Genomic DNA, 15,289 nt, shown 5'->3' on the forward strand with positions numbered 1-15,289 from the left:
GGCTGGAAACTTGTGGATTTGTTCATGAGTCATGACTTTTTTTGAACTTGGATTTGTTCATGATTAGTAGCACATCCTCATATATCATCCCCTACTATTGCTTTAAATTTGAATTATTCTAGGAAACTAGATCCCAGAATTCTAATGCCCCCGTTCTCAATTTTCAAATCAAATTTCGCACGCCACTGTTGGTTTCTGCGCCTTTTTTCCTCTTAATTTCGTCCTTTCACGTTCTCTCCCAACAAAATGGCATTCACATAGCAAAGATTACTCAACATATATGATACTAGATCCCAGAATTCTAATGTCACAGTTCTCAGATTTCAAATCAAATTTCACATTCTCCCAAAGAAATAGGCATCCACATGACAAGGCAAAGAATACTCAGAAGAATCACACCGCTGTATGTATTTGTAGACATCGATTGGACACACAAACTAAAACATTATTCCCATTTTAGAACTTGTTCCATCTTACAGACATTGATATCAGCTACAGACACTTGTACTGATTTATTGACCAGACCATGGAGCCCTAAATAGACGCAGATCCATTTTTTTTTTGGAAAGAAACAGACGCAAAAGCATATATAGCAGTTCGCACTTGCCAGGATCGAATTAAGCAGAGAGCTCAGTATACTCTCCATCGGACACAAGGTACGTCACGGAATCGAGTTCAGCCTGGAAGGCCTCGATGTCAAAATCTCTAATCATCTGATCGAGCTCGTCGTCCTCGTCCAGACTGTCAGGAGGAGCAGGTCCACCTGCGCCGGCAGGAGGAGCATCCACAGGCCCCGGCGTCGCCGGCGCCACCACCAGATCATCAGGTGCAGCTGTGCTGTCCGCGTCGTCCAGCGGCGGGAGGAGCGCGTCGACTTCGCGAGCGTGCTTCTCACAGATCACCTTGACGTCGGCGACGCTGAGCTTGAGACGCTCGCTCTCAGAGATCTCCGGGCGCGGCGCGGCGGGGAAGTTGGTCTTGCGCGCCTTGGGCGCGCGCTCGCCGAAAAAGCAGAAGACGGCGGCGTCGTAGGCGATCGCCGCCTGCCTGGGGCTCGTGAAGGTGCCGATCCACACCTTCTCGCGGGTGCGCGGCATGCGGATCTCCGTCGCCCACTTGCCCGAGTGCCGAAACCTCAGGCCGGTCCACACCGATAGCTTGTGCTTCCCGGCCGCCACGCCGGGGTGCCCGCTCTTCACCCTCGCCTTCCCCTTCCCCTTCCCCTTCCGTGCCGCCGCGGCGCTGCTGATCGGCGCAAGCAACAGTTCACCGTTCTCGTTGCCGCACATACTGGCGTCACGTCAGCTCACCTGCAACTGCAAGCTGCAAGAAAACAGCACGAGGGTAGTGTGAAGGGCCGGCGAGGTCAGTGTGTGATGTGGGAAGGGAGCCGAGGGGGAGGGGGGTTTTATAGGGCGCCAGGAGCTGACACGCGGCCGCTTTGCTCGCTAACGACGAGGGTTCTCAGGGAAGAAAGCCTGGCGTTAATTGCCATGCATCTCCTTTCTATCTATAAGCAGCGAGGTGTATATGATGGTATTGATGTCTACGCAACTCATATACGCGTAGGCCGAGATGGAGGATACGCTTTTGCTAGAAGGGATACTGCTTCATTTACGTAGCACACGCATTGAATTAGAGATAGAGTATTAGGTGGGGGTGGGATGTAATTAAGTTGCATTTTAAAAAAAATCTGAAGCACAGTGTCAGTGAAGCTAAAACAGCAAGTTTTGGTCAAAAAGAAATCAAAAGTGGCAAATCTAACTTAAGTATTTTATAAAGACAAAGGAATTATTAAGTAGTACTCACAAAACCATGCATATTAGCAGTAATTAACCCAACCATATCTCTATTGGTCAGCTGAAGATTATATATATATATACAGTAACATACAGCCCTGGTCAACTCTATCAGTATGATCGTATCAAAAAAAAAAAAAAAAAAACTCTATCAGTATGACATATCTCCAGATTCCAAGGGGAAAGAACAATAATCATCAATTGCCAAAGGGCCCCACGCTAAACTTGGTGCCAATTGTCTTGAAAATTATTACTAACTACTACTCCCTCTGTTATAAATTATAAGATATTTTGATTTTTTTAGATACATGACATTTGCTACGTACTTAGATATACACTATGTCTAGATACATAAGGAAAACCTATATATCTAAAAAGCCAAAACAATAATTATTAGCTAACACTACAACTTATATATGTGGCCTTAAATTAGCATTTTTATTAATTCTTCTTATTTGTAATTTCTATTTATTTCTATGTGTAAGAGTAAACTTACATACTACTTCACTTCAATACAATTCACATTTACTTTTTGGTTGTTTTATTTATCTCCATCTTATACAAAGGGAAATAACCAGCACAACAAACATAAACCAAAAGTTTTTTTGTATTGCCAATTCTAGATATAGCTGCTAGTTGGTTGGGAACATATGTATTTTGAGATCTGCAATACCAAAAACCCACCATATATTGGCAAATTATCTACTAATAACAATATTCACGGCGTAGTGCAGAACAACAAGCACAAGCTAAACCCTGCTTCTACCTCCATTCCAAATTATAGCGCACTTTTATTTTATCCTAAGTCAAACTTCTTTAACTTTGGTTGAGGTTTTAGGAAAATATATTAACATCTACAAGTTCAAATCATGTATTATTAAAACATATTTCATCGAGAAATCAGATAAACTAATTTGATACTGTAGATATTGGTGCATTTTTTTTATAAACTTGGTAAAAAATAAACAAACAAGATTTATTAGGACCAAACCAAAGTTAGCTGTAATTTGAAACCAACGGAGTAGTTAAGATATGCTGGGTGACACAACTACAACCATTGACAAACCGTTATCAAATGACACGCAAGCAAACCTTCTTAAGTTTAGCAGTCATGTCTTCACTCCCAAAGGACTGGGATTAGACGTTATTAGTCATGTCTTCACTGAGCGCATAGCTCCCGCTCCTTGTCGTTTCTTGAACAATCATATACATTTCTTCTAAGTAGCTCCCAAAGGACTGGGATAAGACGTTATCAGTCATGTCTTTGTTGAGCGCATAGCTCCTCCTACTTGTTGTTTATCAAAACAATCATATACATTTCTTCTGAGTAGATCCCAAAGGACTGGGATAAGATGTTATCAGTCATGTCTTCATTGAGCGCATAGCTCTTGCTGCTTGTCGTTTCTTGAAACAATCATATGTATTCCTTTTGAGTAACTTTTGTTACTGGTCGTTTCTGGAAAGAAAATATGTTCCTTCCATGGTAGATACAATTGACTTCTTGCTACTTGTTTTGTTTTGGGAAAACCGATGTTGCTATTAAATGACATGTAAGCAATAAAGCAACTACTTTAGGTTTAGCGCAGGCCTTCAAAAAGGACTAACCAGTGGCACATTCATCGAGTGTGTAACTCCCTACAACTGGTTTTTTAAAGAACTATTTTTTCCTTCCATGTTACATGCAGTCCCATCCTTCCATGCTTTCTCCCTATTTTTCTCCTAACTTGAGCTCATATAAACACCCTCAACCACCACCACCACGACACACACGCACACACACCAGGCTTCATTGTGGAGTCACCCACCTCACACACAATATATCATCGTTGTCCCTCATCACTAATGTCCAATGTCGCCTTTGTTAGTAGTCCGCGAAATTAAAGTCACCCTTACTGGTACTTTCACGGTCTACCTTGGTTGCTCCTCAACTCTATCCATGCATAAGCATCATGCTATCATGATTCCCTCAGAAAAAATAAATGATATGGCTATTTTGATTTTATGACTCCATGTCAATTGCTATAATTTGTTGAATAAGCTACGTACTAGTAAACAGAAGTATAGTAAGAACTTCATTGCACACATAGTAGCAAATAATGTGGAGATTGTTGAGCTTTTCATAAATGCTTTGGTAGCAACTTCTATAGCAGTACCTTTAGGTAAATTGGTAACAACTTCACTACATAATTTCTTAATGTTGATAGAAACTTTATGTGTTCGATGTCAACTTTAATGCATGTTTAGTAGAAACTTACATGAATAATTCAATCCAACCTTACACAAAGTCTGCCACTAGTAGTTACATGTAACTTGCCAATGCAATGTACACAAATGACTCATGTAGTTGCAGATCTCATCATGGGAAAATATAATGTTGCAAATCAAATTAGTAATAGAGACACTAAATGAGAGAGTCATCGTATATTCCAAGGAGGGTGGAGTGTGATCAATTGCAAAAGGCCCCAATTAGCCAAGGGTTAATTGACATCATAACCAGTACATGAGTTAGTAACTAACAAATTGCATTAGCTAAACTTTCTTCTGTGATCAATAGTTAACACTATAAATTATAAGTGCCACATATTTGAACTTTTGCTAGCTCCTAAAAAATATTATTGGTACAAATTGTCATTTGAATAGGCCTATGCACTGTTGTTAAGGAAAAATATGGTGATAATTGATATGGTACCTTACATGTTGTGTTGAAACATAATTGGACTTAACCTTAACAACGACCAAAACTGGGGAAGTTGTCTTCTCATCTAGTGGAGAAGAGTTACATTTTTTGTCACAACTTAACTCACTATATATATTAATTGCTAATATCAATATCACTGAAGCATGAGATTAATTTTAACCTTCTACATGATGGACTTCCTAATGATGAGACTTAACTCATTGTTTATTGCCCCATGCTATATTGTTGAGGTATTCTTAGAAAGAAGAGTACTTCCCAAAACTATGTACCATATGTATATATGCGCATGTGTATTCACATAGCACACATCTTATATGAAATCCTTTTTTAATGTTCTTATATGAAATCGTTAGGGCAACAGGAGAGCAATAGTCAGTGTGTTGTCAACATGTGCATCATATTGTTCTCGTTGCCATGGTCAATACTAACAGCTCGAGTCACCAGATGCCACCATGGGTGTAGCTGCAAGGTGCACCCCGGGCAAGGTCCAGAAAACCAATGAGGCTAATGGTTTACTTTTTAGTTATGGCCTTGATGTTGGTAAATGTTAACTCGATCCACTTCAGATATAAGATGAAGAAATTAATCATATCGACATCAGATAGCCTACATGCATGCAAATGTACACGCACCTGTAGAGGGTAGTGGAGACTAAGCTAGGCACGCTGCCCCCTACCTTCCCCCATGCACTATCCACTGCGATTTTTCATCTATGCTATGCTTCACTGCTTCTCATCATTTCTACCTGACATATAAAAGTAGTGTTACTTTGTTGAATGTAAACTCAAACTGACAGGCTGGCCCTGTCTTCTCGTTTGGCACCATGCTCCGCCACTGTGTGCACATTCATTTTTTGTGCACATTTAATTTTAGAAAAGGTATGAAATAATTATACCTAGCATGGGTTAAGTCTGAACGTATACTTCTTCTTTGCCAGGCCAAGGTGGTGGATGGTTGGAAGGAACTATGGTGACAACTTTGTGTAAACTTTATGAGCAAGAATGATATGAACCTTTGCATGAATTGAACCAACCTGTTTCCTATTGAACAAATTGATGAGTGAGTGGAAGAAACTAAAGATAGAGAAAGAAACCATGCCATACTGAATAAGTTAATGAGTTAATCATAATTACATTTGATAGAAAATGCATGAAAATGTAAACATATATGTCTGTGCAATTTCTAAATTCAGAAAAATATGAGAAAATTAGACCAAGCCTAGCTAGTATTATTAACATTTATGTCTCTAGCCAGTTTTACTATGAAATATTAAAATATATATTTATAATTCATTTAATTACACTTATTTTATATCATAAATGTTAGTACTTTTTTATATAATGTTAGTCAAACTTCAAATCATTTGACTCCTCAGAAACTGATAATTGTATCCTTCTATGGACATAGAGAGTAGTATCTTAATCTTTGCATAGTTAGTTGTTGCATTGGTGGATGGACCGAATATACCATCAGCGATTAGGTTCACTACTCAGTAATTCAGAGATGTACAAAACTACACAATTTTGTTGTGCTTCACAAATTAAAGCATATACATATATTACATATCTCTAATGAATTTTTACAAGATTTTTTATAACTAATTATTCCTCAAATTAATTAGGCCATATACCATATAAGATGTGTGATTCTTTAATAACTCAAGTAGTGAGATGGCTTGATGCCAACACACACACATAACCATGCCAAAATTTCTAGTTCCATGCTTTATCTTAGTTCCTCGAGCGTACTCATCATGGGGGAGCTCTCAATGCAATATTATCAACGAAACATCCGCAACAAAGACAAAGCCCTAAAAAAAGGACCAAGAAACCTCTGCCACCATGCTCCAAAAGGCATGATCTTTTAAACCCATTAGTGGCTTGAGGAGGTTAGGTGACAACACTTCCTTTAGGCGTTTTCCATAGTGTTGCATCGCGTCCTCGTTGAGCGTCCTATCATTTCCAACAACGCCCAAATCTTTTAACACACTACATATTGTGCAAAACATGGCAATCCGATGAAGTGATGATCTATATCATAGGACTTACGTTGGTGTCTTGCTGTCATAGTCAATGATGAAGTGGGATGTATAGGATGTCATGCGAGATCTTTGCCCTCCCTAGGTGTGGCAGCCAAAGGAGATGTTACCCTATTGGTGGATCCACTGTCAACTGAGGCTTTTCTATGTTGACCTCGGTCATGGAATAGGTAGGGGCAATCTTTGATAGTTATGAGAAATATGGGTTCCCTAACTATCACTTGTGTATCAACTTCATCATTAGATGTGTCCTCCACCAAAACAACATCCTCAATGGAGGTGGCATCCGGTATAAACATCCGTTTTGTCAGTGAATAGTGGAGGTCCATGAGGGCACCTCAGTGGTGTTGTTTTCTATCATAACCCCTCCAAAGCCATTGTTTGCCCATTCTAGATTTTCTTCTTTATTAATATAATCAGTAGCTCTCCTGCTATATATGTTCGTTTCAAAGAAATCACGGGAGCAATTTTTGCAACCTACTACCTCCATTTTAAAAAGAACAATTCTTGGTATGAATCTAGATAAACATTTGTCAAGATTAATATCTAGAATTACATTCTTTTTGGGACGGAAGGGAGTAGATAGGAGAAACGGATACATGAGAATTAAAAAGTAAATGGCAGGAAATAGCATTCTTAGTAAACCCTAATGCTTCTTTTGAAAATGGCATGAGAGATGCACAATTTTTAACATGATAGTAACATCTATATATGCAACCATGTGGAACCTCAGAATATAACAACATTGGTGTTCTCAACTGATAGGAAAACCCCATATTCATGACACAAGGGATTATGCAACGGTCTCAAACGCTAAAATCCGTCAGGGAAAAACTGATTTCCTAGTAGTGCCATGTGAAAAGGCAATACTGATCAAAAGTTAGATTTCTAGTTAATAGCAATAGGCAGGGGAATTGTAAGAAATTACAATTCTTATATACAATCATACAAATCTCTTCCTCTTTGTTAACGAGAAGATGTTAAAATTTTTGGTGGTTTTGTAAAAAGGGAATAGTTTCGGCATCTACAATCGCATATAGCAAATTCTTACAAAAGTTTTGGCTTAATTGTTGATCATCGAAGTAATGGAAAGATCACACAAAAATGGAAAAAAGAGCAAAGTCTACCTATAAGTTGAAATTTTAGTGATAGAAGTTAATATATGGCCATTGAGTAGTCAAGCTATGTTGAAACATCTTAGTGATATAATAAGTTATTAGCTAGGATGCTTCTTATCTTAACATGATGAATAATAGTAATTTTTAGACTTGCACATGGTGAGTTTAAGGATTGACAATCATTCAACCACGAACTCTATAACATGCAGGTCTTGTTCATGATTTTTAGAATCCTATATAATATATATATGCTCCACTGTTTCAAGCCTGAATTCTAGGAAATTAGGCCCTGGATTTTAATTTGTTTGAATCTCATATTTCAAATATCAAATTTTGTGCCATAGCTAGGTCGGTTTTCGCACCTTTTTTTGTCAGTCTTCTGTTCCCACCTTTTACATTTTCAGGAGTGCATAATTAGCTTGCTGCAATTGGCAATTTACAGCACTAGGCCATTGATTAAAGACATAAAATTGTTCTCATATTTCAAGACTTCCATCTTGTTGTATACATCTTACACACTGACACAGACTGCAAACTTGTAATTTATAAATTTTATAACCACTAACCAGACGATGTGGTCTTCTTGTGAGACCCTCATTGCTTGACATCCATATGACTAGCTTCACACAAGGACACACATGACATGAGCTAGCCATCAGGATGATTCCAAAGATCGATGACCGATCGATTAGTACACTAGAGAGTACTATAGTGGGCAGTCGGCAGCAGTCAAGATGTCTTGTTAATAACCCATGTTGCTGTCATCCTTGCTACCATCAGTAGTAGCATGCACTTCATAATTGGCTGAATGCTCTTCTTTTGTAATTGTGTCCAAAAGTGAATCTAGTAAGTTCCCTAAAAATGACTTGCATATAAGAACAAATTCTTTTTTAATCAAATACAACATCATTTCTACTCAGCCAAATAGACCAACATATCGCACTCGCCCCTATCCAAATTTGGGGATGCAACTTTGGGTCTACTGCTTGTAGACAACTCCCAAATATATAATACATGGCAAAAGTTATGTATCTAGCTAGAAAAGCTAGAATGACTTACAATTTGGAACAAAGGGGAATAGTATCTTAATCTTTGCATAAGTTAGTTCTTGTATTATTGCTGGGCGTGGACTGAATACTGATCATCCATCAGTGATTAGGTTCAGTACTCGGTAACTCGGAGGCATACAAAACTGCACAATATTGTTGTGCTTCACAAAGTGTATACCTATATTTCATATCTTTATAACAAAATGATTTTACATGATTTTTTACAATTAATTATTCCTCAAATAATTAGATCACGTACCATTGCCTTTAATCGTTCACTAGCGTGCCCGTACGTTGCTACGGACAACTAAACTTTTGTACTAAAAACACACGGATCGCACGATAAGATAATAATACCGTGAAATTAAATACCGAAGTTAAAGTGACATTTAATCCAAAAAGCAAAGTTAGTGAAATTAACACGGTCATGGAGAGCGCGGCGTCGTAGGCTCACCAACTCTAGTGTATAGACCTTTCCACGCGTTGCAACGGGAACAAATAATGCCATAGTTTGAGCATGAACATGTGTATTGTTACAAAAAAACGATAATGAGAGCATGATGTTCGGAATATTAATATTACAAATTGAATTTTGTGCATGGCTAAAATTCTCATCGATGGTTTGCAATCATCAAGGTATGCATTTATAGTATTGTACATTTATATATATATATATATATATATATATATATATATATATATATATATATATATATATATATATAGCCGTACAACAAATGTACAATACTATGTCATATATAGAATTATATGATACTATGTCATACGGGTAAAACATCTATAAAAATCTTATGACGTACAATCTCTGTACTCATGACAACTAAATGTAAGGAAAAAGAGAAGTAGATTGAAGAACTGATGTAACCAAGATCCAGCAATTAATTTCATCTTTACGAAATAGTTTTGTGGTTTAAATTACCAGCACACAAGCTCAGGGAAGTCCACCCAACTTCTTACCGAGTAAAAAGTTCACTTCATATGTTAGAAATTGATCTGGTTATCTAATTCACTTTCAAAAAATGTCAATAGAGAACGCAGGCACCATGGAGTTGATATCAAAATACTGTCAATAAATTGGAGTAATAAACAATGCTGAGATATTTACATCTTCATCAGCACCATGCTTAATTAGTGTTTGGTGTCTGATTGGGGTCTTCTTGCATTGTCACACCATGCTGACTAGAAGCTTTTTGTTCGATTTCCTTCACATATACTACAATCATTAAACATGTCAAAATGGGGCTTGCTAACAATATAATAAAATGCAAACATAAAACATGTTAAGCATCTCAATGTGAGCACTGAAATGGTAATGTAATCACCAATATCGATATTTTTGACAACAGTTGAGAAAACAACAAGAGTTGAAGGATATTCATCAACTTCCAAAAGTCACCTATGTGGATCTAGGAGACAACAATATCAAAGACATTGAACTAGAGTAGGGTTCCAACCATGGTACAAAATAGTATTGCAAAACAAAAAAAAGAACATTATCGGACACCCTGAACTATTAGTTTGCCCTGAACACCATTGAACACTGATTAATTTATTTTTTATATCAATTTCCCATGTTACGAGAGTGGTTACCTCAAGGGAATAGATTGCATGCTCGAAATGATACACTGGCCAATATACGTTCCTGGGATACAAATATTCAGAAAATGTAATTGAAATATGGAAAGTTTACTGGATTTAGTTAGGGTTCACTTGCCTTCATGAACCACCAACCTTTTGCATATGTGAGATTGACAATGACTTAAAACTCTAGGTTAATAGGAAGTGTCAGAGTGTTGTAGGCAAGACCTGCATTACATCACTGACAATAGGAAAAGATATCACTGTTGGGTCCCAAATAGTCTATGCTAATATTTAAAAATCTGTTATTGGAAATTGCAAGAACAAAATAGGCTATATCAGCAAGGAAGCCAATACTGAAACCCTATAGTGCAATGCTGCCTCAAAGTTTGACTATGAAATTTATTTGCAGACTGTGCTGCAAGGCATCACTTGTAATAAGGAGAGTTCAGAGGTTTTAGCAGAATCATTATGTCACAAGGAACAAAAACAGAACATTTCCTTATTTTAAAGAGGACAATCTGAACTTCCATATATTGTATGTGTTTAAATCAGTCTTGAGTGTGATCTTGCAATGTTCCTGCAACCCAATTGCATCATAGAAACCTGTTGCTAAAGCTTGAATAATTGAAATCATGTTGGTTTCAGTATTTGGGTGAGGAATAACTTTATATTATATTATAATCATGCATATTTTAATGAGTTCATTGCCGGAGAACATGGGAGGAAAAAAAGGAATTATATATACAGGGAACTCAAAATAATTTATCAGCTCAGTATTCATCTCATTGGTTGTGAATTTAATAGATAGTTTGACAACATGAGAAAATGAGGACTCGATCGTTACCTGCAATTGCAGGTGGTCGCGCGGCAAGCTCCCTGTGGGAGCATGCGACATCGAAAGCCTTGACGTCGCTGCCAGTCCCACTTGTCCAGCCTCTGCCCGCCGTAGTTACTCCCGGCGCCGGTGGCAGGTCGCCGCGCTACGTATACGCGTCCGTGACGAGGCTGGGCACAGGTCGCCGCGCTCGCGCCGTGGCAGAGTCAAGGGCCAGGGTCGTTTGGTGCCCGTGCCCACGCCGCAGCCCAACCATTGCCAAGCGCTCGCGTCGTGGTCTCCCGCCAAGCGATGGCTTTGACAACTAAATTAATGGGTGGAGGAAAGATTTGGATTAGATTGAAAACCGAATTAAACCTTAGAATAAGAAAATTATTTAACTATCCTGAGTTTAGTTATCCTGTAGCAACGTACGGGCATGCTACCTAGTTGATGTATCAACTTAATGGCTAGACAGCTACTTGTTCATACTGCACACTCATTTAACCATCCTGAGTTCTATCATCTTCATAATCTTCTCAAAATTGTAAATAAGTCAAATGGCATAAACCTGGAAATCTACCATCCCTAACCCAAACCTAGAAAATGAGGACAGGTCGATGCGAGCATCTACCCTAGACAAGGAAATGTGTTTCTAGCCTGCTGACATCCAAAGCATCCATGGTGCTGGAGCGAATGATCCCTCCAGCAGCACGCATTTATTATACCCATCACGGTGCTCGACGTCAATGCAACACGTCTGACGCTTCATGAGCCTCAAGCATGCAGGCAAGCAAATGAAGGGCAGAAATGGGATGATGATGATTAGTAATTACGTGGAGGCAGTGGAGCGCGGGCTCGACGAGCTTGACGTGCTTGGTCTCGACGGCGAGGCGGAGTGGCTGCAGCACCAGCTCGTCCTGCGGCCCGTCGAGCACGCGCCCAGCCGACGCGAGCGCCTCCGTGATGACCGCGCCCTCTGCCTTAGCCCCCTTGATGCTTTCTACAACGACATGAGCCCCACGCAGAGACCACCGCAGCTCCATCATCAGCCACCACGAGATCCCAATGCGCAGGAGGAGAGGGAGGAAAGGGGCCGCACGCACGCACCGAGGTATGACTGGATGGATTGCTGCAGCGCGGTGAACTTGCCGCGGTTGGCGGCGCACTCCTTGAGCATGCCCGCGGCGCCCGCCATGGCCGTGGATCTCAGCTCCGGCCGCGGAGACGGGAGGAGGGGCGGAGTGGTTAGATCCGAGGAGGGGGAGTAGGCATGGGATGGAGAGGGCGCGAGATCTAGAGGGGCGCGAGATCTGAAGGAGGAGGAGACCGAGAGCCCCCGCTGAAGGGAGCAGGGCCACGGATCGCTCGAGGAAGGGAGCAGGCGCCGCGATCAACGTGGTGCCCCGCGGTGTTGTTTCCTTCTCGGAGGATCCGCGATCAACGCGTGGAGATAAGGGCGCACCTGGCGGCGCGACTTCCCCTCGCGGGATCATACGTCGAACGGCAGAGCGACGACCTAAACAATTGTTGCACTATTGGATGGTCTTAGTTTTGTTCTTTTTAGTTGTGGGAGAAATAGTTTGGTAACTTCACGCCAATAGCTCTTTGATGCTTACTCATCATGGGCAATTTTTGCAACCAACTTCCTCCGTCTGTATAAGAACAATTCTGGGTAAATGTTATTAAGGTTTATACCTAGAATTACATTTTTAGGATGGAAGGGAGCAGACAGGAGAAAAAACAATGGTAGGAAATAGCATTCCTAATGCTTCTTCTGAAAAATAACACAAGAGATGCATGATTCACATAACAGTAACATTTATATATATAACCATCCGGAATCTCGGACTAATTAAGCATTGGTGTTCATAACAAACAGGAAAACGTATATTCGTGACACAGGGGATATATATGCAACCGTGAACCGTCTGAAATGCTAAAATCCTGTTAGGATTTTTTTTGATTTCCTGGTAGTGCCATGTGAAAAAGAAATGGTAAAAAGTCAGGTTTGTAGTTAATATAATAGCAATAGGCGGGAAATTGTAATAAATTAAAAATCCTTATATACTGTAGCATCATGCAAGTCTCTTCCCGTTTTTAACAAAAAGATGTTGAAAATTTTTGGTAGTTTTCTAGAAAAAAAAGGGATAGTTTCGCTCTCTACAATCACGTATAGCCAACTTTTACAAAGTTTTCAGCTTAATTGCTGATCATCAGATAAAGGAAAAGAACACACAAAACTGGAAAAAAATTTATAAGTAAAGTCTATTAAGTGGAAAGATTTAATTTGGTGATAGAAGATAGTATATGGCCATTGAGTCTTCAAGATATGGTGAAACACATCTTAGAGATAGAAGTTAGCTAGAATGTTTCTTAACCTGAATAGTAATTTTTGGACCTACACACGGTGAGCTTAAAAAGGAGCTGAGTGACTATCATGGAAACTCTACCACAAAGATCTTGTTCATGATCTAATTTGTACAATCCTATATAGTATGCTCCACTGTTTCAAGCCTGAATTCGATCTAGGAGATTAATTAGGCCCTCATTTTTAATTTTTTTTTTCCAATCTCATATTTTAAATATTAAATTTCGCGCCATAGGTTGGTTTTGCGCCTTTTTTTAATTCTTCTGTTCCCTCCTTTCAAATTTTCAGTAGTACATACTTGATGCCGGCAATTGACAATTTGCAACACTGAGCCATTGATTAAACACATAAAGCAGTTTTCATTTCAAGACTTTCATCTTGTTGTATACATCTTACACACTGACAGACTGCAGATTAAACTAGTAACTTATTCATTGTATAACCAGACTATCTGGGGTCTTCTTGTGAGACCCTCATCGCTTGACATGCATATGGCTAGTAGCTTCACACAGAGACACACACGAGCTAGGCATCAGGACGATGATGCTAAAGATCGATCACCGATCGATCCATTACTACACTAGAAACTTGAAAGTATTGTATATAGTAGGCAGTCGGCAGCGGTCAAGATGTGTCTTGTTAACCCATGCAGTTGTTGCCGTTGCTACCATCAGTAGTAGCAGTTGCTTCGTTGGCAACAGCAGCAGCACCATCTGCCCCCGCCGCCGCCGCCGGTGGTGGTGGTGGTGGTGGTGAAGCTGCTGCAGGGCTGACGCCGGGCAGCGTACCGACGTAGAAGTTGGCCAAGAAGCGGGCGTGGCTCTCCGCGATGCGCTTGATGTCGGCACGGGTGAGCGTGGCGCGCACGTCCTCGCGGATTTTGGGGCGCGGCGCCGCCGGGAAGTTGAACCTGCGCGGGCTGGGTAGGCGGTGGGGGCCGTGGAAGCAGAAGAGCGCGGTGTCGTAGGCGAGCGCCGCCTCCAGGGCCTGCTCGAACCTGCCGATCCACAGCCTGGTGTGGGTGCCCGGGACGCGGATCCGCGCCGCCCACCGGCCCCGCACCCGCTCCTGCACGCCCGTCCACGTGCACCCCTGGGGATGGTTCCTACTGGCCGCCGAGTGTGCGCTGCCGCGGCGCAGCCGGTCCAGCGCCCGCCTCCTCGCCACCCAACTGCCCCGCGGCACCCGCGCCATGGTGATCACCTACAAGATGCAAGAAACCACACACAAGTGATGTGGATCGAAGAGATGGTGTGGAACTGGAATGAGGATGGCGCCAGGGGGGAGGTGGTTTTAAAGGCGCGACCAGCGGCGGAGGCGTGGCTGCCTGCGCGCGCTTGCTGACGCGGTTACGAGAGAGCCCAAGTGTATCCATGCATCGTAGCAGGTATAATCTGCAAATACTTTCATAAAATATCAAAAAAATACTCAGATTTTCTTTGGTATACTCTCATTTATTATTATGGATTATGGATGCTTCCGTAGATGACATCTACAACTATGTATCTCTTGCATCGCAGAGATACACTTCAGTTCAGATAGGCACGAGGAACAGACATCTGACACTAGGCCACTTCCAGTTTTTCTCTAAGGTTTTTTTGAATGAAACTTTTTTCCTAAGGTTATTTAGAGGTGGCTTAATCGATAGTTCTCGATCCTTTACAATTAGAGTTATACTTCTATCTAGTTCGAGTGTAAGTTCGTCATGCATCTCCTATCTATCTCCAAGCAGAGTGGTGTCTGATGATGATATTGATTTCGATCTACTGTCTAGGCCGAGATGGAGGATACGTTTTTGGTAGA

At 40.7% G+C, this 15,289-nt stretch overlaps 1 protein-coding gene across 1 annotated transcript; it reads right to left on the reverse strand.

Moving 5' to 3' along the window:
• Nucleotides 1-14,125: 14,125 nt before the first annotated feature.
• Nucleotides 14,126-14,680, reverse strand: LOC136500160 (ethylene-responsive transcription factor ERF015-like). The gene has a single exon (XM_066495546.1). The coding sequence runs from the start codon at nucleotides 14,678-14,680 to the stop codon at nucleotides 14,126-14,128; it is 555 nt and encodes a 184-aa protein (XP_066351643.1).
• Nucleotides 14,681-15,289: the final 609 nt, after the last annotated feature.

The sequence above is a fragment of the Miscanthus floridulus genome, chromosome 13 (genome assembly GCF_019320115.1).
Source record: "Miscanthus floridulus cultivar M001 chromosome 13, ASM1932011v1, whole genome shotgun sequence".
Taxonomy (NCBI): Eukaryota; Viridiplantae; Streptophyta; class Magnoliopsida; order Poales; family Poaceae; genus Miscanthus; species Miscanthus floridulus.

What these genes read in the sequence shown, in the direction of transcription:
- LOC136500160 (XM_066495546.1), bottom strand. Translation starts at nt 14,680, where the DNA reads ATGGCGCGGGTGCCGCGGGGCAGTTGGGTGGCGAGGAGGCGGGCGCTG.